General features: G+C 35.7%; 1 protein-coding gene across 3 annotated transcripts; it reads left to right on the top strand.

Moving 5' to 3' along the window:
• On the top strand, positions 1–27,428 carry LOC127946139 (arf-GAP with SH3 domain, ANK repeat and PH domain-containing protein 1). Of its 3 annotated transcripts, none has more exons than XM_052542464.1 (25): positions 1–141; positions 728–777; positions 1,044–1,173; positions 2,713–2,798; positions 4,575–4,650; positions 5,164–5,250; positions 6,904–7,004; positions 7,114–7,183; positions 9,422–9,509; positions 9,771–9,819; positions 10,897–11,060; positions 14,053–14,186; positions 14,582–14,673; positions 14,843–15,029; positions 16,471–16,556; positions 18,449–18,564; positions 19,152–19,219; positions 19,414–19,521; positions 19,607–19,832; positions 22,129–22,290; positions 23,988–24,063; positions 24,398–24,456; positions 25,005–25,513; positions 25,596–25,718; positions 26,023–27,428. In XM_052542464.1, exons 1-25 carry the CDS (start codon positions 16–18, stop codon positions 26,095–26,097), a joined length of 3,048 nt encoding a protein of 1,015 aa, XP_052398424.1. In that variant the 5' UTR covers positions 1–15; the 3' UTR covers positions 26,098–27,428. The 3 variants fall into 3 exon arrangements, with proteins under 3 accessions (XP_052398424.1, XP_052398425.1, XP_052398427.1); XM_052542465.1 differs by lacking the exon at positions 22,129–22,290 and adding an exon at positions 20,278–20,346; XM_052542467.1 differs by lacking the exon at positions 22,129–22,290.
• The last annotated feature ends 124 nt before the right edge of the window (positions 27,429–27,552 follow it).

Below are 27,552 nucleotides of genomic sequence, written 5' to 3'. Positions count from 1 at the left end.
GCTGTGCCAAGTGTCATGTATCGTATTAACACAGTCTCTGCTCTGTTTCAACATCTTTTCCTGCAGCTCCAGAGTCTGAGTCATAATGTGATCTTTACACTGGACTCCCTGTTAAAAGGCGACCTGAAAGGCGTGAAGGGGGTGAGAAATATTTGCAGACATGGTCTCATAGATGATCAGACACGAAGAGCCTACCTAAATACACATGCAAGATGCATGCAAACTTTTCTCCACAGTTGTGCTTTCATACCAAGCCAGAAACATAAACAAATCTTAAAAGATGATGTTGTAGACTTGTCAAGGTTCTTGAAAGTATTTTTGTGTGTAAAGCTCTATTCAAGTAAATGGCTTCATGAAGTTACAAATTAAATTAGCCCACTACAGGTTTAATGTAATTTACTGAATGTACCGCGGTAAAGTGCGTCTATTTGCGATGTCCTGCTTATCAGAAGATCAGCAGTGACTACCACACCAGAAGTCAGTCAGAGCCCACTAATGGGTCTGTCATTTACCACAAGTAATGGTCATGGTCATGATATTCATCACAATAATGGTTTTATGAGGCTGTTACAGTCGTAATGGGCTGTATTTCTTTACTGCTGGAAAGATATCATGCAGATGTGTTACCTCAGCTCAGGATTTTGAGTGTGACATCTGCTTTGATGTAAACATGAGGGGGTCTAATTATTTTTACCTGACTCATTACTATTTTTCCTTTTTTTTTCAGGACCTGAAAAAGCCCTTTGACAAGGCCTGGAAGGACTACGAAACCAAGATGTATGTTTGCTTTATGCGTGTTAGCGGAGTGTGTCTGTATACACATTTGTCTATTCATACTGATTATTTTCTGTCTGTGGGCTTTTGCAATTATCAGGTGCATTTTACAGTAATCTAAAAGCACCATCAAAAAGCATTTTCTTCTTTACAGAGGTGATATTGCAAAATAAACACAGCTGTCTGTTTGCCAGCTCAGATGAGTTTGTGCTAAATACACAAATATTTTGTATTCTTGTGTTTCCTGTTTATTTCTTGCCATCTTACAGTACAAAGATCGAGAAGGAAAAACGTGAGCATGCCAAGCAGCACGGGATGATTCGAACAGAGATCACTGGTGCTGAGATCGCTGAGGAGATGGAGAAAGAACGGAGGCTTTTCCAACTACAGATGTGTGAGGTCTGTAGTGCACTTGAGCTGGTTGGAGATCCTGTCCTCCTTTGCAGAAATATACCATAGTTGATATAGGTTTATAGTTTATTTTGTTTCGTTTGTCTAAATTAATTAAATAATTTAGAATACACCGTTTTTAGCAGAATATTAATTTATATATTCATAAACTAAGGTAATTTTGATGCTGTTAGATACAGATAGTTGTGAAAAATCATCAAACAAACAAAATAATTATTTTAGTTTATTCTTATTGTGCTGATTACATGTATATTGGAATGTTTTATAAGCTGTGGGGCATTTAATAACTTTTCCAGTATATGGCGATTATTCTGAAAATTCTGAAAGTACATGGTCAGAGATTTTTTTTACTAATGCTCCCACAACCAAAAAAACTTTCAAACATTATCATTACAGTATTGCCATGACATTAACATTCATAAAACAGCAACCAGTTAGAGCTGTTTAATGGATCTACGCCAATTACCCCAGGTTGCTGTCACATCAACAGCTGTTGTGATTGGTTCTCCTAATATAAATCAGAATTATGTAATGCTTTCATCTCCGTGCTAATGGCCTTTTTTATCTTATGTCTCAAAAGATTCCCTTAGCATTAGAGCAGATGGCTCAGATTGTGATAGAAATGTTTGTTTTATGGATTTATAATCATCAGTGTTATATTTGTTCATTAGGGAGGATAGCTGTGGGTTATTTAACATGTTAATGACTTGTTTTTGTCAATAGGAATTGCCTCTTGAATTTATTCCATTCTCCATCAAGGGGTTTGTGAGGGGTAGATGTTTTGTAGATGTAATGTTAGATATCTTAGGAAAAAAGAAACCTCAGATTGCCTTTCAGACGGTATTGGACCAAGTACATGATAAAATCGAATATTTAATTTATTTTCCAAATTTTTCATTTAAGCACTAATGTAGAGGAGGCAGTGGTGTATTGCTGAAAGTCTGGATTGTCTAGAATCTTTATAACGTATCAGTCTTCTGTATTTGGATGTTTACTATTTTCCGTTCTTGGTGGTTACATAAGTAAGGTTATTTTTACTCAACAAGGCATTTTATTTAAGTAAAATCTAAAGATGAGAGCAATGAATAATTTATTCTGCAGTGAGGTGACTCATTCAGATACAGAAAAGTATTGAAGGAAATGATAAACTCTAGCAAACACATACAACATACTTACTGTATGCAACATTAAAACGAAGATTTTCACACACCCTAACCTAATTAGGAAACTAAATACTGTTGTGTCTCTAAAATTGTCCACAAAACTGTGCCTTTTGGGTTTAAAAGTTATGCACAAATACATTAACACACTCTTAAGTTGAGCAGAATGTGTGTGCCATATCACTACGAGATATTATAATTAAAATATTTGCAGTGGAAAGGACCTGTAATTTTACCTAAAATGATTTTTGAATAATCTATTTCAAATAATATAGCACTTAAGGTTTCAGTCACTGAATATCTTTTGTTTTACTGTTGGGATAATACAGTTTACTGTGTTGTGACCAAATTCTGTCTGTTTTTGCAGTACCTGATCAAAGTGAATGAAATAAAGACAAAAAAAGGGGTTGACCTCCTTCAGAACTTGATCAAGTATTACCATGGGCAGTGCAAGTAAGTGACATTTTCTTTCAGATGCATTTTTTTACCACGAAAGACATTTGGAATATCAATATACTAGATAAATAAGTCTGCTAAAATCCAAATCCTTTGAGGTCATACAACTGTCAACATAAATTTCTATTTGACGTTTGATTGTTAATGGTCGATATGGGAAGTATTATTGATCCATGTAACCTAAGTGTCAATGTCCCGAAGGTCTGAAAAAGTGATGAGCTGAAAGAAAGAACTGAGATACATCAGCAGAAACCTGCAAGCTTACCTTGCACTTCAAGGTTTTGACTGGTCAGATGTAAGAATGATTGTGTTCTGACTTGTCAGACTTATCAGAAATATAAAAGTTCCTGGTGTAGCAACCATTTATCACTAAATAGGGAAAAACACTATTTATGGATTTTCTTTATGGATAAGTTTCTTATCTGGGTTTAATTATAAATAAGTAATTTGGTTTTCTTGTATGGTGAAATGTTATTATTGAAACTGTACAAGTAAAGCATACAATAGTGTAGAGCTGCAGCAAAAACAACTGTAAGATCTTGTCCATAAAGTGTGGAGAAAGTTGTTCTATTATTTGATTTGATTCCATTGGATTCAGTGTTTATGTTCCCTGTGCATTATCCAGTTTAGAGATAGAATATGTTGGTTATTAATTATGCATATGTGCACTTATATTATAAATCTTCACAAATTGAAGAAATTGAACAAATAGATAATAATTATATAGGCAGAAAATTCAGTTTTCTTTCTTTTAAAATATAACAAATGGAATTATACATATACTTTGAAAAGCTCTTTTTTTTATTTATTTGCTAAAATATGGCAAAGGTAAAAATGCAGAAACATGCTCAAACCTCATATACTGTAACCATCTGATGTGTCCTGACACCAGAAAGTGTGGCACAGTGTCTGTACTACTGACTCATCCAATTTGAATCTGATACTCTTGGCTGGTTGTTAGTGTTGGCACTATTTTAGTCATCTGTCAATATTTAAAACTGGACATTTCCACCAAAGGTATCCACAAAACGGAATGTTTATTTGTTAGTTCAAAGCTTCAAAGTGTGTGTGATAGATAAATAAGTGTATAAATAGTGTTATGTGTTCCACAGTTATTGTCAAATGTCACGAGATGGATTGCCTAAGGGAAGAAACTATTTCTGTGTCTGGTCATTCTGGTGTTCAAAGAGGGAGTGAGTGGTCCAGAGTGATTTGGCCAGCCCTTTTCCTCACTATGGATGAGTGCAGTTCTTGGAGTGTGGGGAGGGTTGTACAAATGATTTGCTCAGCAGTCCGGACTACCCTCTGTAGTCTTCTGAGGTCAGATTTGGTAGCTGAGCTGAACCAGACAGTTATAGAAGTGCAGAGGACGGATGGTGTAGTAGAACAGTTTCAGCAGCTCCTGTGGCAGGTTGAACTTCCTCAGGTGGTGCTGGATGTGAGTTCTCCCAGCCTCACTAGCTGCTGCCTGTCTGTCAGAAGGCTGTTAATCCACTGACAGACGGAGGTGAACATGGAGAGCTGAGTCAGTTTGGGCAGGAGGAGGTTTGGGATGATAGATTTAAAGGCCAAGCTGAAATCCACAAACAGGATCCTCAAATAAGTCCCTAGTCTGTCTAGATGTTGCAGACCTGTTTGCTGTACAGACCTGTTCGCCGTTTGATATATTGAAAGTTTATAATTTTTCCTGACAGTATTGAAAAAATATGTACAGCCACATGAAAAATGTGTTAATTCATTCTCGTAATTTTTTTTTTCTTTTTCTTAAAAAAGCTTTTTTCAAGATGGATTGAAGACGGCAGATAAGCTAAAGCAGTACATCGAGAAACTAGCAGCAGATCTTTACAATGTATGTGCCTTATTCTTTAAAAATGAAACATTTCTTAAATTGTAAAAAAAATGATTTGGTAAAATAATTTTAGCTTTATGGATTGGACTTGGCAATAAAATATTTTACAAATATCTGGGTTACATTACAAAATTTTGTTTAGTGTATTGTCATTTAAAATTGTTATTGCAACATTTTACTTGTTTCTCTTAGAGCTGCATTACACCTCTCTGTTGTGCACCATTATATTCTTTCCTAAGATCTTTGGTCAACTAAAAATAATTGTGCATTGACTGTTGCTATACCACGTTTTACCTTGCTGGGCTTGGTCTGAATGGTGGCCAATCATTCATGTGGTCCAGTCTCAAAATATGAAAGTGAAAAATGCAGCTACATATATTATTTCTTAGCATGACAATATAAAAATTGTATTACTAGGTGAAATATTGCGGTACTTTACAATAATTGGTTTATGTCCTGCACCCCTGATACTGTTACAGTGTAACAAGTTATTTTTGATTTTGTGTGATGTAGATAAAACAAACACAAGATGAAGAGAAAAAGCAGCTCACAGCATTAAGGGATCTCATTAAATCCTATCTACAGCTTGAACAAAAGGAGGTAGGTGTAGAAGGTGGTGTGCCTCAGGGCTCTGTCTTAGGACCAATGCAAATTATCATTTAATTGCCCAAACATCAGTCAAATTACTTGTTTGGGATTAAATATTTCCAATGTTCATTACATTAACTGTACATATTTAAAATATGTAAATATATTAAATATATTCCGTATTTAAAATGCTGTACACACGTAGAATTCTAATTAGCATATTTTCCGGACTATAAGTCGCACTTTTTTCATTGTTTGGCTGGTCCTGCGACTTATAGTCAGTTGCGACTTATTTATCAAAATTAATTTGACATGAACCAAGAGAAATTAAACAAGATAAAACATTACCGTCTACAGCCGCGAGAGGGCGCTCTCGCGGCTGTAGACGTTAATGTTTTCTCTTGGTTCTTGGTTCTTAATAAATGCAACTTATAGTCCAGTGCGACTTATATAATTTTTTTTCCTCGTCATGACGTATTTTTGGACTGATGCGACTTATACTCAGGTGCGACTTATAGTCCAAAAAATATGGTAATCCTTTAATTGAATGAGACCTGAAGAGTTGAGTTTTACAGTACATCTGTGGATCTAATGTGCAAACCTTTCTTAAAGCTCAACCTGTACAGGGGAGAGTGTGAGAGGGAGTGCCCAGTGCTGTACCATTCTGGTAGCCAGTATGAAATTGGGCTTGCTGGTAACCAGTGTTGTGCCCCACTGGTTGCTCAGAGAAAAATTACTGACTCTATCATATTTAATAAGCAAAATAAATGACAATAAGTAGTTAGTCAATGAATATTGGTTTTATGTGCTTATTGCCAACACATCGTCATGACAGCAAACTTGCATTTTATTATGGTAACATGGTGGGAGATAAGTCTTTAAGCTAGAACAAACCGTTATGTAGTGTACCATAGTGCATTTAAATGGTTTAACAGATTCAATACACACAGCTTACATGTACCATGCTTTTCACACCCTCTCCTATTGTATGTCTCTCTCACCCGCTTCCTGTATGGATTGAAGTCTAGAAGAGTAAGTGTTCAGTGTGTACAGCATGCCGTGGGAATGAGATAGAGATTGTTGTTGTTGTGTGTGCTGTAGGGCTGGGCGATATATCTAACGATATGATCATGCGCATCTAATCAGTAAAGCTTCTTCCATGATCACTGCTAAAATCGCCATCACCTGCTTATAATTGGAGTTGAATTTAATAGAGAGAGCCGTAGATCGCTGTCAAGCTACGCAATATTGCGTTCATTATCGAAGGCGATTCATCTGCGATAATGAACGCGATATTGCGTAGCTTGTCAGCGATCTACGGCTCTGTCTATTAAATGCCACTCCAATTGTAAGCAGGTGATGGCGATTTTAGCAGTGATCAAGGAAGCAGCTTTACTGATTATATGCACATGATCATATCGTTAGATATATCGCCCAGCCCTAGTGTGCTGTGCGTGAGTGTGTGTGTGTGTGTGTGTGTGTGTGTGCACATTAAATAAGTGGCTGTCAGATAAAGCTGATGTTTAAAAGGTTACAAATCTGTTGAGAAATATTGTAAAATCATCATCATTTTTCAAAAATGCTGTGTATGCAGTATCTGTTTGGATCAGTGACTGCATATTGCTGTTTAAAGCACCATGTGTATGTGTGTTTGTACTTGAGCAGGACTCTCAGAGTAAACAGGGTGGCTATAGTATGCACCAGCTGCAGGGAAACAAAGAGTTTGGCAGTGAGAAGAAAGGTTATCTGTTGAAGAAAAGTGATGGGTACACACACACACACACACACACACACACATTTTGATGAGATTTCTGATCAATGTGAGTTCTTGCTCTGTTATAAGTAGTGTTATGCAGTATAATTGTTCTGTTGTAGGTTGAGGAAGGTGTGGCAAAGGAGGAAGTGTTCTGTTAAAGGAGGAATTCTCACCATCTCTCATGCCACTGTGAGTAACTCAGACACACTCATGTGATTTACACTCTTCACTATAAACCATGTCATCCTATAATCAGCTTAATAATAACACAGGTCTAATATTTACAGACAAAAGACTTAATCAGCTTTCTGAACTTTGGCTGGATGTCTCCAGAACAACCTAGAGACCCTCCCAACCTGTGTCCCTCTATATAGCTAGGGTAGACTAGAATTTTTTTTTTTTTTTTTTCAGAATAGTTTTTTGTTATATTGGTTGAAGGTCTCTTCACATCCTGATAACAATCAATAATTGATATTACATTTATATATAAATCTTACGTTGAAGGCTCAGGACCATAAATTATTGAATTACATCCATTCAGTTTAGCTGGTTTAAAAAAAAAAGCCAGTATTTATACAATACAGACGAATTTGATGAAATGTTTGGGTTTCAATTGATACATCAAACTTGCAGAGTTTCTTCTCGAGAGGTAAGCTAAACTTCAAGTTTTCCTAGTAATAATTTTTCCCTTTTGAAATATGGTGTAAGACCTGTGTATGGGGGAGGCATGGTATGCAAAAGTGGCGTTTGCAAAAAAAAAAAAGAAATTATGAATGTTTGAAATCAATACTTTATTTACTCCTTTACTCCTTTTAAACCTAATCACATTACTGTTCTGATTACTTTATTTCAAAATTAATTCGTAATTAGTTACATTACTAGTTACATTACTTTTTCCTCCATTCAGTTTATGAAATCCCATTATACACGCTCCCAAAAAATATTTGTTATTAAAAGCATCAGCATTCATAGAATACTGTTATTTTTAACTAAACCAAGTGGCTGCTGTGTGCATGGTTTTGGCATGGCAGAATGCCAGCAAAGAGCGCTGCATTTATAACCTCTAAAAGACGTCTCAGTTCATCGCAATCTCAAAAATCTCTGTTAGAACATGAATCTTTCATAATGTCTACAATTCGTGTGTTATGATGAGAGGATTCGTGAGCATGCAAATTTCAGCACTTTATTACTCAATGCTGCAAACACGTGTTATAGCCTAAAGAGAAACTCTCCATAGCACGCGCCTGTTAATAATTAATATTTTATATTAGTTCATGTTGCTTTTGTGCAATAGATGAATAACAATGTATTTGTTTTAGATATTTTATGTTAAGATATTTCTATTTTGCGGGAGTCCCATGAATAATTTTATTCTCCCACATCCTGCACACGAGTCTCCTCATGTCTCCCGATGCAATTGGTGCCTATCAAGTCTTGTCCCGCACTAAACTCTGTTGCATCAGGTCTCTTGGGAGCAGGTCTCTAATCCACTGGCACTTGATTTAACAAGTTACTTAGCATGTGATACATCCTTTTAGCAATCTCTAGATTATAAAACATTGCATTATGTCAGCAATGCAACACAGCAGTAACGTATAGAGACTTCAGCTTGTAACTATACTCTAATTACTTTTTTGAAAATTATAATGCTTTACATTCCTCCGTTACTAAAAAAAAAAAAAAAAAATCAAATTACAGTAACACATTACTTAACACTGCAACACTGGTCTTGTCCTCTCTCACCCTCCACAACCTGTCATAAATTGTTTACTTTTCGCCATGATGTCACTTTGCCTATTGATACCCTCTGTTTCACATTTCATCGTCAAATCAAACCATATTCTGGACCAGTGTTATGTAACCAACATATGTGTTGCATTTCTCAACACCTTTGTTCAACAATAGCCTGTATGCATATCACTATGCGATTGAGCCTATATAAGGTTTCTAATAGTTAAATCACAAACTTCACAAACTAATATCTAGAGTTTTGTGAATATTATTTATTTGTAAAAAGAAGGAATCTTAATTTAGTTTAAAAAAATATGTTTTATAGTTTTAAAAACTCTACTAATTTAGTAATGCACTCTGACCTATATGCTACTACAGGTATATGCAGTTTGAGACGCTAAAAATATGACACTCAGCTAAAGATATCCGTCTAGTGTGTACATATAATAGAAAAAAAGTGTGAAGATGGTGTGCAAGAGTACTTTCTGTTCTAAATGTACCCCGGTCAGACTGACAAACTTTCTGTGGGCTGTAGACCAGTAATAGACATAAGTTAAATGATTGTCTACCAAAATAATATATAATCTTTGTATTAGCTTTATCTTTTATGATAAATTTAAAATCACATGGTCTGGGATGTTACAGCAGGAATATGAATTAGTTAAGCATTTCTCCTGTTGTCACATTTTGTTTCAGGCAAACAGGCAGCCTGTCAAACTCAACCTGCTCACGTGTCAGGTCAAGCCCAGCTCTGAGGACAGGAAGTGCTTCGATCTCATTTCCCGTGAGTCAACAGACACCCACAGGGAGAGCTTGTTTTGTGGGGAACCACATGAGTGATTTAGTAGCTTAGTGTAATGTTTGTGTTTACTTTACCATACTCAGTCTGGGAAGAAAATTGTCAAACTTAATTTTAAATAGTTGTATAATTGCAACATTAATGTGATTTCTAACTTTAATACCATCTTCTGGTGTTTAATTAGATTAGTGGAAATCACTTCATGTATATGCAAATGGATTATATTTTATTTGTCATGTGTTTCAGATAACCGTACATATCATTTCCAGGCTGAAGATGAGCAGGAATTTATTATGTAAGATTTATTTAAGGGGCTTTAATTTTTTTACCACTTTGCATCTGTAATTATAGTAATCTGCCTAGCGTTGAAAGAAACTTTTCTTTTGTGTGACTAGATTGTACTACTTTTATGGCAAACTAATATCATAAAAAATGTTGAGTTTTGAACTGCTGTCTAAAGCATTTTCTCGATGGGTTTTATAAATCTTTGTGGTGAGAAGTCTTTGAAGTTGTGTTCGATTGTTTTAATATGGCAAAAAAGCATCTACCATCTCATAACGTCTAAGTATTTTTAACAGCTGGCTTTGCTTCTTACCTACACTGCTGTGAGCTCCCTGCTGTTTATCAGAGAACTCCCTGACTGAGCCATTTAACAGAGGCTGATCAGAATGAGGCCTTTAACCCCTTTATAGATCAGTCCTGCAGTCCTTTCACCTCTGCTTTGACTGGAATCTCTTAAAAACCAAAAGCCAATCACATCATCTCACTAACAAGGAGGCATGGCATGCTTTTGATCTTAGTGTATCACCCCATTTTTTTGTCAAATATGTCTTATTTATGAAAAAAAAAGGGAAGATGAATAAGAGGGTCTGAAAGAATGGTTTGGATGTTGCTTTAGGATTTAGTCTTGTTGGCAAATTGGTATTTCAGCATTACATGACAGAGTAGTTAGGTCAACTTATAAATAGTCCATCTTATGTTTTGCAGTAGAGGGTCAGTGTCAGGTTTAAAACAATGGACCAATCAGAAGAAGGACTGGGGTGGACAAGCAATTCAAGCATTTTAGAGTTGCAACTTTGTAACTTAGGGCTGCACGATGAATCCCATGTGATATTTAACGGGCATCTTGTCAGAACCGGCTTTACTGACAAGATGCGCATTAAATATCGCATGCAATTTATCGTGCAGCCCTAAACTGTGTACAGCTACCATGCCGTCAAAATTGACACCTTTCCTAATACGTGTTCCTGTTATTCCAGCATGTTATTCCAAAGAAAAAAATGCCTTTGCACTCTTCAGTTTTGGTTGTGTCGTAAAACTGTACATAAAAAAAAAGATGAATGTGTCTGTTAATGTGTTTTTGCCTCTACAGATGGATCTCAGTGTTAACTAACAGTAAGGAGGAGGCACTTAACATGGCCTTCAGAGGAGAGCAGGGGGGAGGAGATGATGGGCTGGAAGATCTCACTAAAGCCATAATAGAAGATGTGCTGCGCATGGCCGGAAATGAAGTGTGCTGTGATTGTGGGGCTCCAGGTGCATATCTCTGTTTGTCCATCCATATATCATTTACCATTATCTATCTATCTATCTATCTATCTATCTATCTATCTATCTATCTATCTATCTATCTATCTATCTATCTATCTATCTATCTATCTATCTGTCTATCTGTCTATCTGTCTGTCTGTCTGTCTGTCTCAAAAGAAAATAATAATTCAACTGTGTCTGGTAAGATTCTCAACTTCGTTTCACTCTCTCCTCTCACGTCTGTTCTCCATTCAATCTGTTTTTATTTTTTTGAATCCCTATTTCTGTTTCTCTCACTCTTTTACCAGTGAAATCTGTTTCTCTCATGATGAAGCAGCAGCAGTGTGAGTGTGAGGATCAGGCAGTCAGTACAGTCGAGCGCTGTTATATCACTCTCTTATGTAATTGGCTCATGCAAGCTGTGCTAAAAGTTCTGAGAGAGCTTCTGCTCCAGGGATTATTTGATCAGCCTCTTTCAAATTCATTGTTTTCTCTCTCTGCAAGAGGATAGAGATATGACCCTGGAAAGGATCATGGTGCATTTATACTTGTTTTAATTTGTTGTAACATAAATCGATGAACAATTTAAAATTGAGGAAATGCATTTTTATAAATTGTCAGGTTTATCAGTGATTTTTTTTTTTATTGCTGTCTTGTTAGATGACCATTGTTAATGAGTAGTGCCAGAATAAAGGCCTAGAATTCACACCAACGAAATAACTATCAATAACGATAGCTATAAAGTTTTAATCATGGTAAGTCCGCACCAAAATCATAACAATAATAACAAAAAAATAAAAATAACGTTGGTGTAGACACTTATATTAGTTATCTTTATATTTATTTTTCTTAATGTGAATGGTTCTTTGATTCATATTATGTATGAGATGCTGTTACGTTCATGGATTTCTTTTTCCTTATTTGGTCACCTTCCTTTTTTGTTTTGGTTAATTGATTATTCCCCACCTGTCTCCAGTTCCCTCATTACCTCCTGTGTGTTTAAATACCCAGTCTGTTCAGTTCCTCCTGGTCCGTGATTGAATGTGAATGTATATTTGTCTATGTTAATGCTTTATCTGTATATTTAACTTAACATATTTGTGAAGTGTAGTATATTGTCCGTAATCTCCTTCGTCATCCAGTAAACTCCTCATTTTGATCACTATCCTCCTCTAACACTTTGTCTTTCGTTTAGCACACACACAATTTGTAACAGATGCACTATAGACAGAATTTTCCGTAGATATAAATTGGATTATGTTGTTATTCAGTATAACTATGTTGTTGGGAGGTTGTTAGCATATTGCTGTCATTGTTAAGGTCTCATAGCTACTTTCAAATGCAGTTTTTATGTTTTAGGTGGTTGGTACTAGCACGTTGTTATATTACTAAGCAGTTGCTAAGGTGTTCTACATGGTTGTTAGCCCTAAGCACATAGCTACTTTTATATGCAGATTCTAATGTGTTTTAGGTGGTTGCTAGCATCGTAGTATAGTTTCTTTTCTCGTTTATGTGTTCTGAGTGGTTGTTAATACATTGCTATGAGGTTGTTAAGGTGTCCTGGAACATTGTTAGTACATTGTTACATTTATTCTATGTAGTTTCTTTGGTGTTCTGGATGGTTGTAGTGACTTTCAGTTGGTCAGGTGTTAAAGATTGGTTCCATTTTATTTAGTAGGTGTAAAAAAAGTCACATGATTTCAGGTATCATTTATGTCAGTAGCACAGACTATATGGAAGGAGTATGCTTCATAGTTGCATCTTACTCTTTTTAAAAATGAACTATTCTGGTCAACTGAATCATTGATTCAAGGGCTTTTAAATGAAGTTTAAGTTCATATTAAAGCTTATAGAGCTGTGTTGAGCTGTAATTCAGCTCCTCAGCTAAAAGCGAAACACTCATCTATGTCAAGGTGCATGACTCCTTACACCAGTGAGTCTATTTGAAAGCGTACTGGTTTATTTTTTTAACCAGAGAGATGAATGATTGTATTTGATGATGACTGATTGTGTGAAGAAATAAAGACATAATGTACAAGTACACCTGGGATTTACTGACCATGCAGAGAAAGCTGCTAGAGAAGACATGTTTCTATATTTAGCTGCTGTGTATGTGTGTGTTCTCTTATCTTTGCTGCCCTGTCACTAGTTCTGTTCAGGGGATGTCACTGGCACTCATGGAGCCACAAACACACCTGCTGCCAACACTAACACACAGATTGTGTCTCATTCTCCTACAATCACTGATAACATTGCACTCTGAGTTAAACTCCATTCAGTATTTGCCATTCCATCTTCTAGAACAGTGGTTCTCAGTCTTCATATTTTGCATCTCTCCCTTTTTTAACACACCTGATTCGGATCATCAGCTCTTTAGAAGAGAAATCCATGCATGAACTGTGTTCTGATTCTGATTGACAGAGTCACTACATAGTGTTCATTACTCCTTACTCCCTGAACACAGGAAGTCACTTTGCGCTATGCCACTGCCTGCAGCACCTTCACACAGATGAAACTTACTGTACTAGAGAAGTGTGAACTATGGCATAATTTATTGAAGAGTTCAGATGCAAAAGCCTCTAAGTACTTTTGACGTTCTTCTTTAAAATTACTATTTCTCTCTGGCTACTATGTATATGTTTCTGTGTAAGTACTGGCACTTCTGAAAGGGTTGAGGGTGGGATATAGCGCATGATGAACTATGTGTGGAGAGCATTCACTACTTAAGTATTGTTATCTCATTTTTGAACGAGATGGCTTTTAGAGGCTTTTGCCTTGGAACTCTTTAAATACAATTGTACATTTGCACATTTTAATGTCCTTTGAATGGACCATATACCCTCTCTTTGAACTGGAATCATGATGGAATATCCTTTGAAGTCCATTAGAAATTAAAATTATGAGTGCAATGAGGACCCCTTGTGGTAAAAATGTGTTTGTTTCTTTTCCTCTTCCTAATTTTACCTTTTATTCTTTTCTTTTCTGTTTATGTTCTCAGATCCCAAGTGGTTGTCAACTAACCTCGGGATCCTGACGTGCATCGAATGTTCAGGCATTCACCGGGAGATGGGCGTCCACATCTCACGCATTCAGTCCATGGAGCTAGACAAACTGGGAACCGCTGAACTCTTGGTGTGTACGATGAGGCAGATATTGTTTAAGGTCTTAAACAAGGGAACCCTAGGGATTCTTAGGCAGTATTGCGGGTGTCTGCCAGTTATTGTTTGATCACAAACTAATTTATGTGACAAAATTTAAAATATAGCCAAATTAACTTTAACTTTAAGCTTAAGTTCAGCTAAATGTTTCATTGTCCTTACTACATGTATCAAAATGAATCAAGTTAGTTGTATTAACATTAAATCCTTTAATATTTTAAAATCATATAAAACATTTTTGGGGTCAGTGCATTGGACCCGTGACTGTATACATAATTCATAATTATTTATTTAATAATATGAGAAGAATTGGATCTATTGTAATTTAGGCATATTTTATTTTGTTTTCCTCTATTGGTTTGCTTTCAGCTGGCCAAGAATGTGGGAAACAGTAGTTTTAATGAAATAATGGAGGGAAATCTTCCTTGCCCCTCTCCCAAGCCCACTCCTGCTAGTGACATGTAAGTGTTTATAGCAAACGTAAAATTAATTGTCATATTATATTTGAGTTTTCTAGTGTATTGAAAATACTTTCTGGTAAATGATAGATTTTCTTTATTTGCAGTTGCTTAAAGATGTTTGAATGTTTAGATATTAATGCTATTTCCCTTTCTCGTATGTTGATCTTAGGACTGTTCGTAAAGAGTTTATAAATGCTAAGTATGTAGATCATAAGTTCGCAAGAAAAACCTGCAGCTCAGCAGCAGCCAAGATGAGTGAGCTGTTTGAAGCCATCAGGTCACATGACCTACTCGCTCTCATCCAGGTGTATTCTGAGGGGGTGGAGCTTATGGAACCACTACCTGAAGGAGGACAGGTGAAGGACAGCATCAGAGTCAAATCGATCTTTAAAGATATAGTAACTAGGACAGTGGGGGAAATAGGGTCACTTATTCATTTACCATTAAAAAATAAAATAAAAATTAAATACTTTTTAAGGACCCCTCATCTTTCCAAAATTTTGAGAATGCCATTGTTTTTGTTCACTGAAAGTTTCATCCGTTTGTGTGCCGCTTTCTGCTCTCTTCACTAAACGCATGACTGCACCTCTGAACATAATAACAGTTAACTGTAGTATCAACCCATGGTGACATAACCCTAACAGTTCAAGTGATGTGCTTGATAGAAATTTGATTTTATAAGAAATTAGCATTTGGCATTTATTTATTTCCTCATGTCAGAATGCTTTGCGGTCCGGATTCGGACCAGAGTCTGCTAGTTGGAGACCCCTGATGCAACCTAGTGTATGGCCAGAGCATAAGCTGATTACGGTCATCTTTTGTTGAATCCTTAAAACATGAATCAGTGATCATGGCCATGTCAGAGACACTATTAGCCAGCTATTTTAGTGGATCTTCATCAATACATCACTTAACAAAATTGTTAAGTTACAGTAAGTTACAGTATACATACATTACTATTCGAAAGTTTGGGGTCAGTTTTTTTGAAAGTCCCTTACACTTACCAAGGCTGCTTTTATTTTATTTGATTGAAAACAATGTAAAATATTGGGAATTGTTTTTTTTTTTCTAGTTTAATACACCTGAAAATGTCATTTTATTATCCAGTCTTAATCGTCACAAGATCTTTTGGAAATCAATCTTATATTCTAATTTGCTGAAAAAAATAAAAAATAAAATAAAAATACATTTATTATTATTAATGTAAAAAAAAGTTATTTATATATCTAAACACTTTATATTTTTTGTATACATATTATTTGTGGTATTGATTTTTTTTTTTTTTTTGATGAATAGAAAGATCAAAAGAACATTATTTATTTGAAATAGAAATCTTTTATAACTGTGTACAATAAACATTTTGACAGTCTTTACTGTCACTATTAATTTAATATATATTTGCTAAATAAAATTGTTGACCTGGTTTCCATCAGCAGATTTTTAAAAAACAATAATAATAATTTTTAATTGTATAAAAATATATATGTTTTTTATTATTTCCCTTAATACCATGCAAAGAGAAATTCTACCACAGATGACTAGGAGAGCTTCTTAAAAAAAAGTATAAGTAAATAAAGTAAATCAGTTTATTACATCTGTAAGATATTGTGCTCCGAGTTCATTCAGTGGCAAAGTTTGCACTGTGATAAATGTAATATTAGGTTAATATTTGAACAATTTCTGTACAGTTGCAAATTGTGATTAGTTTGTATTATATGATATTAATGTTAAAAAACTGAATTAAATAGGATCAATTTTTTCAGTTAATACAGTGATAATAGATTAAATTTTTTGTAGGAAGGAGGAGAGACTGCATTGCACTACGCTGTGAGGACATGTGACCACAACTCACTGCACCTGGTTGACTTCCTCGTCCAGAACAGGTATGGAACACCAACCTATAACCACAAAAACCTGAGAGTATACACTCCTGGCCATGTTTTTATTATATTATTTTTTTTTTGCAGTGAATGATCTTTGGGATTCATTTTAGGCAGTCACCTTTTGTTGCATTACATCATTATTATCATAAAGAGCTTCATGATTCAACCGGATGAGCTTTCAGTGTGTTTTTTATTTATTTAAGATGGAGAGATTTTTGAAGAGATTTTTATGCAGATAATAGAGTAATTTAAGTTCAGCTTTAGCTCAATTTGCTCTCTGGTTTGTGGGTTAAAGTTGCATAACAGCATTAGAAGATCGGGTCATGCCTGCGATGAAATAGACTTGGCTCACATCCTAGTAAATAATCATAATTTGATTTCCCTGAGAACTGGAACACTGAAACTATTCCAGGTTTGCATTGAAGGTTGACTCAAGAGAAATATGACAGCTTAAGGGAAATAAATCCATGCCAGACGACTGGAATAGTTTTATTTTTTGGAGAGCATGGCTCACTCAACTCCTCACCAGGTTTTGTTTTCCATTCCCCAATCCTCACTTGCTCCGAGATTAAATCTTCAAAATGTTGGGTTCCGAGTTCATTCAGTGGCAAAGTTTGCACTGTGATAAATCTAATATTATGTTACTTTTTGCGCAATTTCTGTACAGTTACAAATTGTGATTAGTATGTATTATATGATATTAATGTTAATATGAATGTGTTTAAAAAAGGAAGATATGTTATTTTCTATGTTGACACTTTGTTTCCTTAAAAAGGTTGGGATCTGTCAAATTTATCTTAAAAAATAAAGTAAAAAAGTATTTTAAATCATTATTTCTTTATAACAGTATATGTTAAAATACATTTTTATTGGCAAACCTAAATTTTCAGCAGTCATTAGTCTTTGGTGTCACATGATCCTTCAGAATTCATTATAATTTTCTGATTTGGTTCTCAAGAAACATTTCTTATTATTATTGATATTGAACACAGTTGTGCTGCTTAATATTTTTACAGAAACCAGGATTCTTTAATGAAATTACAGGATTCAGAATCAGATTTTAGGGTTCTTTAGTGAATACTGTAGAAAGTTCTAATGAACAACATCATTGTTGTTATTATTATTATGTGACAGTGTAAAAGTTTTTACTGTAATTTTTTTTAATGCATCCTTGCTGAATAAATATATTAATTTCTTTATATCCAAACAATTTTTACTGACCCCAAACCATTTAAACTGTAGTGTACTGTATTTGGAAGGAAAGCTTAGTCATACAGTATTATACTATACATCTCTTTGTAAATTCCACAATGAATTCCACATGTCCACCGGTTGTGTTAATCCATCTTTAACATTTACGATCTTTATAATATTTTTGCAATTTCCTTTTTCAGTCTGGCATGTGACAGTCTACTAATTTCACAATATAATTAGTAAATTTCCTGACACACAGTTGTATTATGCATGTATTTTGCTCTCAGATAGCAGGGATATACTGGTGTAGTTGTGTAGCCTGTTTTTTATTTTTGCTGTGATTCCCACTAGGTAAACAGAAATGGGTCATTTACTTGCTCTACCCCCATGTGTGGCGTTTAGTCACTGCTGACCCAAATTCAAAAATGTGAAGTGGTTTATTAAGAGTGAAAAGCTTGTTAATGTCAGCCTCAGTTAATTTAAATCACAATAAAACACACTTTTGAGACTTGCCCAGATGGCATTGTTAACAAGACCGTAGTTTTGTGCCAAAATTGATGCAGGTTGGGTTTGGTATGTTTATTTTGCTTTATGCAGGAGGTTTTGAGTTCTAATACTTACAGTGTGTTTTTAATAGTACAATAAACTCTAACATGTCAGAAGATCAAGGAAAATTTGATTCTTATCTCTGTCTCCAGTGGGAATCTGGATAAACAGACGGAGAGGGGAAACACGGCCCTGCACTACTGTTGCCTGTATGAGAAACATGAATGCCTCAAACTACTGCTGAGAGGCAAACCAGCTACTGATATCAGTGAGTTACACATGCATGTGCAGTTTCACCAGATTCACTTTTTTTACTTTTTACTTATAATGCCTTTATAATATGCTTAAATATATGCAAACTTGTAGGCATGCACAACACATCAGTACCATAATGATAATTGGCCATAAAAAATGAATTTATTATTATTATTATTATTATTATTATTATTTTAATTTATTTATTTATTTATTTATTTATTTATTTATTATTATAACTTGTATTAATTAATGAAGGCTTTTGATTTTTTTTCCCTCCCAAAATGGATATTAGTTTTTCATACTGCAATTTATAATGTTATGATGCTTAAATTAAAAAATCAAACCAACAAAAGAAGAAGAATATGTAATATGTGCTGTGACAAGTACTGGTTAGTCTAATAAATAAAATAATTAATAAAAGAAAACAAGTCGAGATAGAATAGAAAAAGAGTTTGTATTTATTTAAAATGAATGAATATATATATATATTTATTTTTGTCATTTGTTTCTTTAGACAAGATAGTCTAGAATTATAATGTTGGTAATTTAAATGAATGTACATATAATTTCTGGTTAATGTGGGGCCTTATGTTTCAGCCAATCAGAATGGAGAAACAGCTCTAGATGTTGCCAGGCGGTTGAAGATCATTCAGTGTGAGGAAGCGGTGAGTAACTTCTGGTTCAGATGATATAATCCTTCCTTTCAAAACTCTTAATACATGTCCGAAAACATGTTCTTCATGATCAGCGAACAATAGGAGGCAGCAAAGATGTGGTAAAGGCGCCGGGTTGTTAAGATGTGGCTGTTTTTGAAGATCTGACTCATATTTGTGTATGTGTGTGTTCGTGTGTGCTTCAGCTGGTACAAGCCACTGAAGGAAAATTTAATCTTAAAGTCCATGTGGAATATGAATGGAATCTCAGACTGGAGGAGCTTGACGAGAGTGATGATGATCTGGATGACAAAGTAACGCATTCCTCCTTTTTTAAATTATCCGAACTCATGTGACTCACTGACTGAAAAAAAATGTCACATTGTTTTTCATCCCCAGCCCAGTCCCATTAAGAAGGATCGTTCTCCCCGGCCTCAGAGTTTCTGTCACTCGTACAGTCTGTCTCCTCATGACAAGCTCCCTCTGCCTGTTTTCACTGGCCAGCGAGATAAGCAGCGGCTTTCATACACTGCACTCTCCAATCAGATGTACAGTGTTTCTACTGACTGCCCGTCCTCTCCAGTCTCAGATGCTCCACATCTGCCTCCAAGGAATGCAGGCAAAGGTAAACTAGAACCTCAAAGCCGATCAAACGCCAAAACTTGAGCATAAAACTTGTTCTAACCAGTCTTGCATATTAATAATTAAATCTATATTTTTATGTTCTAAATTCTATTTATATTCATAAATGCAGTTTACGAGCGTATTAATCTAGCTATTAGCTTCTTTATTTTAGTACAGTTTGTAATGCTAAAATCTGTACAGTAAACAAACAACAACAACAGCGAAACTTTTAACAACTGTAACAAATATCTGTATGGTTTTTATCCGCTCTCTGTTGCTTTGCACAGACTCCAGCTGCGTTTACGTTTCCTTTTGATACTTTCGTTTAACTTTCTGATGTCATTGTATTAATAGGCAAACCTACAGTATGTAAAATGTCATGGAGTCTTTTTCCAAATGTTCTTCGCTCTCTTTCTGTATTTTTCTATTTTTCTCATCTCTTGCAGCTCCTCTTCTGGCTTTCCTTGGCTCTCATTCCCACTATGCTACTCTGGCTAGCACTCGACAATACATCAGTGACTATCTTTTTATCTATTCATCTTTTTTTTTTTTTTGTATAAACCACTCCTGCTTATTTAATCTATTTAATTACCTTATTCTGTGATCGTACGGCTGTGTCTGAAACTGAAGTTTGCTTCATTGCAGTGAATTAAATGTTTTTATATGAAAGTACAATACCATACAAATGTTTTAAGGGGAATAAGATTTATTTTTTCTTAAGGAAATTAATACTTATACTTATAGATGCTGCATATTTCTGGTTTTTGGACACTACAGTTACACAAACAACCGTCACTGCGTCATGGTCGCTAACACTTCTTATAAGTTTAGCAGACAAATCAGATTCAGTACATCCAATGTACTTTTCACTTGATGTTATCTATATAGTAAATAGATGATTTGACTTTGCTTAGTAGCAACTAGGGCTGTGCGATATGGACACAAAAAAACAATTGCGATTTCTTTGATCAATTTTTCGATTTCGATTCGAATCATGATTTTGACACACACAGATATGCTTTACAGTGATAAATGCAATCAGTATGAATTTGAAACATATTTCCAAAAGAAAACCAATTAGAGCTTCATCAAAAAGTTGTAACATGTCTCTAGAACAGACATACGTCAAAATAATCACTAAGTAAAGGTGTGGCAAAATGTCTAGACATATGGCAAAAAAATATAAATAAATAAATCCCGTGTCCAGGGACTTTTTTTCTCTTTTTGCCATGCATTGGTCATAGAGCTCATTGTAGCGGTGCCTCAGGTGTTTAAATAGATTTGTTATACATTATACAGGTTCACACGTACTCAGTGTGTATATAATAGGCTAGGTGTATGTGGTGCAGAAGCAGCAGCAAGAGCGCATAATTTTAACGCAAATGCACATTAAAATAATGCCTAAGCGCGAATCTCTCCACTCACACACAGATTTCCTTTGCTCTGTCACAAAACCAGACACGCATGCTCAGATACACGCTGCTCTCGTCCGGAGAGAGTGTGTGCACTTAAAACGTGTGTCTTCTCACTCAAACTGCATCCTGTGCACTCACAACTCTCTCTATGCTTATGTGCTAGATATTCATTCTTTTCGCATGTTTATATTTCTAGCCTTTTACCGTGTGCATTGTGAATGCTCTGATCTTTTAACATGGGCTCGGAAAAAAGACAGTGTGTGAACCTGGAGTTACGTAGTCATATGCCTTAGACGCGTTGCATTCTGATTGGTTCAGATAGCATACTGTGGGAGGTCGGGGGTGCAGAAAATTGTGCTATAAAGCGATTTAGAAATTCTGCATGCTCAAATCGTGATTTTATGATGATTTTGATTAATCACACAGCCCTAGTAACAACTTATGTGCAGAATTTGCTGAAGTTATAAAAATGCTGCATTTGCTTACATTTCATCCCTTTCCTGGTCCTCTCTGACTGAGTTTTTCACTGGCTATTGACTATTATTTTCAAAATATGTAACATAGAATAGATCATTCATGAGAATAAACCTTAATCAACTTTTTTTTGTGGTGTCTCGATGTCCTTCTCCAGTTTAAGTCACTCATCTAGTTTCTCCACTTCTATATTTAGTACCCCACTTACCTGGCCTGCTTCAGTTTCAGTAGCAATTGTCATCCTTTCCAAGTGGTTATCCACACTGTCATTCTTTCCTTTTATTTACTTCTCTTTATATCCTGCCATCCTCCTCCTGTATCTTGTTCAGTGCACATGTTAAATGACAGTATCCATTCTTCCCCATGACATCATGGCATGTTCTTGTTTCATGTTTGTTTTACCTCCAGCCCCTCCATTGTCAAACTTGCCCCCCTCCACCCCTGCCGCACAGACCCCCGCTAGTGGCAGCTCCACTTTCTCAAAGAAGAGACCACCGCCCCCTCCCCCTGGACACAAACGCACTCTATCCGAACCCCCCACCTCTTTCTCGCACACCCCGCTCATAAAAGGTGGGCTATACTTAGTCAACAACTCTAGGTTGAATTACAAATCTAATGTTTCTGGTGTGTATTTTTGTCCAGGTTTAAATTTACTCCTATACACATAGAAAGGATTAGATTTTTCCATTTGTTTGAGTTGTTTTCAGTTTAGTTGTTTTAAACACCAATTTAGTTGTTTTAAAATAACATTCTAGCAAATCTTGGTTAATTTAAGATCAATCCTTAGCCGCTGTTATTATCATCCCCAGGCTTCCTGCATTTATTTTTGGTTTAGTCTCTACAATATATAACCAGATCATTTGTATCCCATTCATTCTGTGGTGTTGTTACGTGTTAAGCTCCATAACATTTCAAATATGAAAACCAATATTGAGAGGACAATATTGCCAATGAAAGCCTCGGCCTAATGACCCATCCCTAAACTTTTGACTTCTTCATTATACCCTGCCCCAGTGATTTGCATGTTTCTTACCATTTTGTGAAAAGGCAAAGAGAAAGGCATGGCAAAATAATGGTCTGAATTGTATTATTAGGTGAAAGACATATTTGACTGCATTGCATCTTGCCATGATCTGTTTTGATATAACCCATCTAAATTAAGTTGCTGATTGAATGCATAAGACCATTATTGTGCCTGGCCTGGCGCTAATGTATTAACTTTCTGCTGCATTCTTATTAAAGTTTGCTTCACTATACTGACTCTAAACAAAGCCATAAAGTGACATTTGCAGAAAGAATTCCTGGAGATTTTCACGTTCAAAACTAACTTAAATGTGGAAAACAGTTGCGTATACTTAAATGCATTTTATTTCATGTACACTGCAGTTCAGAATTTTGCATTCAGTATTATTATTATTTTTCCTTGTTTCTGAAAACATCAGTTTACATAAGATTGTTTGCATAGGGCTGTCGCGATAATCGCAATATTGTAATATTGTGAATCTCAAAAGCCAACTGCAGAGTATGTTTATATTATTATTTCCTGGGTTTTAAGACTTGTATAGCTTAATATAATGTAAATGATGTCCCCTACTGAAATATGTAGTAGAAAACCCATTAAAGATTATATGTTATATGAAAGAATCACATAGTTTTATACATATTTAGGACTGTGTGTGTGGGGGGGGGGGGGGGGCATTATTCTGATCACGTAAAATGGTTGCACTTGGTGAGCTACAGCCACTGTTGCTCGTTGCCCTCCGACTGAAAATTACAACCAAACGCCACACAATGTGGTATTGTATTAGTATTTTATTTGTTTAAATAGCGAGTTGTCGCTGTAAAAAGCACCCGTAGCTCACCAAGTGCAACCATTTGACGTCATCAATGCATAATATACTGTTCACATAAAAAAAAGTCATCTCCCATATTGTAAAAACAATTTAGCTTTTTTTAATAACATACATCTTTCATGAGTTCTCTACTACATGTTCCAATAAGAGACATCATTTATGTTATATTACCCTATACTTGTATTAATACCCGGGGATCCCTTTAATGTAGTGAGCTTAAAATTATTTCAAAAATTATTTCCAATAATTTCAAAAAAATAAAATAAAATTCCCAGTGTGAAAGTCACACAAGTCTCTTCTGAAAATGTTACTTTAGAGGCTCTTACAGAGATTTAAGTAATTAGTTAATTTGTTATGACATCTTACAGTACCTCACAGTATAATGCTCACTGTACAACATGCTCATCGTTCCAGGAAGCGATTCGACGCCTCCTCCTGTCATCAAGATGTACACTCAAAACAGATTTGAGGGTATCCCACAACAGCAAAGGTGAACCGACATCCTTCACAAGCTTCAATGCAGCAAATGAAACACCCCGAACAAAAGTGATTCAGAATTAAATTTGCACATCAAGTAAAAACCTTTTGCAGTTTTTATATGATTATGAACTAATTTTCAACAATTTTTAGAACTATATTTGCATTAGAAAGGTCAGCAAACTTTACACTGCAAAGTTTCATTTGAATATGTCCATGTAATTTTTCATTTTGTTTGGGCATGCAAATCAGTTCCATTTTATACAGCATGGCTGGTTTTACGGAGCATGTAAATATGATATTAGCAGACATTGCTTTGAGGCTTACATATGTTTCCATATTTCTAGTCTCAACACCACAAAGCCCACACTTGGTCCACGGGTCCTTCCCAAACTACCTCAGAAGGGTAGGTGGCATGCTTTCTTCTTTTGAATATTGCTGTGATACATCTGTATGATGAAATAAAATTAGTTCCATTAAGTAATTTAGTTATTGTGTATAGTGTATAGTTATTTGCATTAACGTATGTATAATTCAGTTTGTATTAAGCTGACAGTGTATCATTTCCTACCCACTATTAGAGTACAATTAGATGCATAACTTGAGAAACATTTTCAAATGAAATTTCACATCACAAAATATACCCTATAAAAGGCCAGTGTCAGTGATGAGGAGTAACCTCATTAAAAGATGCAAACAAACAAAACCATTTATTCCAAGTATTTCAGCAAAAACTATTCTTGAAATTTTATTTTTATTTTGCCCTTTGCTATTTAAACTTTTTGCAAACCCTGGTTTCTAGTGTGCTTTACTGCCATTTAAACATAACCCAACATATTGTTAGTGAGGGAAATATTTTCTCATATTTGTCTTCCAAAATTGTCTAGAACTATATAAAAAATTTGACTGAAAACATACAACTAATCTACTAACCCTTTTTTTTAATTTATATAGTTGCCCTGCGTAAGATAGATACCATTCATCACCCATCTATGGACAAAACCAACCAGCCTCCTGAACCTGTCCTGTTCCAAAAGGTTCTGCAGAGTTCAGACACTCCACAGAAAGTTCCGTTAGCCGATAGACCCCTACCTGGAGATATACCTCCTAAACCACAGCCTTCACAATTACCCCCTAAACCAGGAGAACTGCCTCCAAAGCCTCAGCTATCTGACCTTCCCCCTAAACCCCAGTTAGGTGATCTACCCCCTAAACCTCAGCTGAAAGATCTACCGCCCAAACCTCAACTGACAGACATCTCCCCACCCAAACCTGTAACCACTGAGGTCTTCCACAAACCTCCTCCTGGTGAAGTGGCTCCCAAGCCGCAACCACCAGATACTCCAGCAGTCATCCAACAAGCTGAATTGTCTCCTCAACCTGTCCCGTCTAGTGAAGACACCAATGGAAGCCTAACATCTGCACACGAGACGCCTGTACCATTGCCCAGGAAAATAAATCCGGTAAGGATTTGGTCACCAATGATTTGGGAAAATGCATTGAAGTATCTTACTATCTTTGATTATTTGTTTTGCCTTTTATCAGATAAAGAGTAACATGCGAAGGGTGAAGACTATCTATGATTGTCAGGCAGATAATGATGATGAGCTCACTTTCGTTGAGGGTGAGGTCATTGTAGTGACCGGGGAAGAAGATCAGGAGTGGTGGGTAAGTGTAACAACACCAAAATTTCAAGCAAATGTGCACCACAGCATGAGACCGAAGAAGCCAAAATTCTACATTCAAAAGCCTACAGTACATAAACAAATAGACTCCTTGGAATAAAACCAAAGTCACACAGTGATGTTTAAATATGAAAAACTGATAAACCATGGTTAAAGCAGAACTGTTTCCAGGCCATTGAATTAAATCTAACTGGTAATCTTGCATTAATTTTCAGAAATACAGCAGTTCATCATCAGTTATTCCTTTTTTTGACTTTCTGATTGCAACCTTTCTTTTTTGTCTTCAGATCGGGCACATCGAAGGGCAGCCAGAGAGGAAAGGTGTATTTCCCATGTCTTTTGTTCATATCCTGTCTGATTGACACTGAACTGTTGGTCCTCCTCTTCCATTTATGGGATGCACTCGACTTAGCTGCTGAATCAAAAATGCAAGTTTTAGAGAGATGGAACCACAATGAGAAACCCATTATCTCCTTACCATCATCAGAGACAGAGTGTAAATAAAATCTCTAACTTTACCGCTGTTACTTGTACCATTTTATACAGCCTACCGCAGTGGCTAGACTGTACCCACTTAAAAGACCAGCACTTTCTCTCCACTATTACTGATACTGTATCTCTCTATATAGGATTGTACATAAATGTGTGTGTGTGTTTCACACAAGGATGAGTGTGTGATTTTGTGTAAATGTAGAAAATTGTGTTTGTCTGAAAAGTAAATGTGTGAACTTGTACTCGACCTGCCAGTAAATTATGGCTGGTGCCAGTTTTGTTCAAATAAATTGAAGTATAAATGTGGCCATCATTGCTATCATCTATAGCAGGGACAGACATTAGTAGACTTCTCTTCCTTGCGAATAACTGGACTTGTAAGTTTCCTGAACATCGGTTTTCAATTGTTTTTACCATCACATTTCCTAATACACCACTAAAGCATGTCCAAGAGTGAAATGATAATTTGTGTTTGCTATTCCCTGTTCTTGCAACTCAATGTAAAAATTATTAACCTGTGCAATGCATTACCTGTGTCCTTTTCACAGGTTGTTCCTATCTGATCCCATATCAGTGTTTGTTTTATCTACACAAGTAATTTTACTACAGTCTTTGTGAAGGACAGTGCTCTGTAATACAGTGGTGTTCCACAAACAGAAAGATCACCCTTCTTCATCTTTAATAGTTTATTGAGAGGTCTTGGATACTTGAAATACTTCTGAAATATGGAAGTTGTTTACTTGGTTCATAGATGTTATATTTTCAAGTGATGGACATGTACTGTATTGCAACTGGAACCATTGCTTTGTCCATTCTGCCAGTAACCCCATGTCAGATCTCATTAGCCATTCAAATTCCCAATGAAGGACTACGACCACTATAGTTTCCAGTTTGAGATTTGCTCAGTCTTGCATTCAAGTAACAAAGGTTGGATAAGATCAGCATTGTGATTCATTTTGGTAGATGGGATCCCCAAAATTTAAATTAGTCTAGTTCAGAACGAATCACAAGTTTAGATAATTATCTTCATTTGACATTAACCACTTTTGTTGCATCTACCCAGTATTCAGCGTTAAGGTGAAATGCTAGAGGTCAGACAGGTTTCTTTTTGACTGCTTAGTTTGAGGACAGTATTCGCTGTCTGAACATGTTCCTCACTTACCATTCCATTATCAATAAAATGGTTTCATGTTAAACAAGACTCAATCTCTTAAGCATCGAGGTCAATTAGTAAAGACACTCCACAGCAGCTGCCACAAGTGGACTCAAGACTCAACACATGCAACGACTAAAGGGAAAAATTTATTTGCATTCAAGCAACATAC

Source organism: Carassius gibelio, chromosome A24, assembly GCF_023724105.1.
Source record: "Carassius gibelio isolate Cgi1373 ecotype wild population from Czech Republic chromosome A24, carGib1.2-hapl.c, whole genome shotgun sequence".
Taxonomy (NCBI): domain Eukaryota; kingdom Metazoa; phylum Chordata; class Actinopteri; order Cypriniformes; family Cyprinidae; genus Carassius; species Carassius gibelio.
This window is presented reverse-complemented; position numbering and strand designations above follow the sequence as displayed.

What these genes read in the sequence shown, in the direction of transcription:
- LOC127946139 (XM_052542464.1), top strand. Translation starts at nt 16, where the DNA reads ATGTATCGTATTAACACAGTCTCTGCTCTGTTTCAACATCTTTTCCTG. An exon ending in TAGCAGCAGATCTTTACAAT is followed by an intron (nt 4,651 to 5,163) that starts GTATGTGCCTTA and finishes TGTGTGATGTAG; the next exon opens with ATAAAACAAACACAAGATGA. An exon ending in TCATTCAGTGTGAGGAAGCG is followed by an intron (nt 19,220 to 19,413) that starts GTGAGTAACTTC and finishes TGTGTGCTTCAG; the next exon opens with CTGGTACAAGCCACTGAAGG.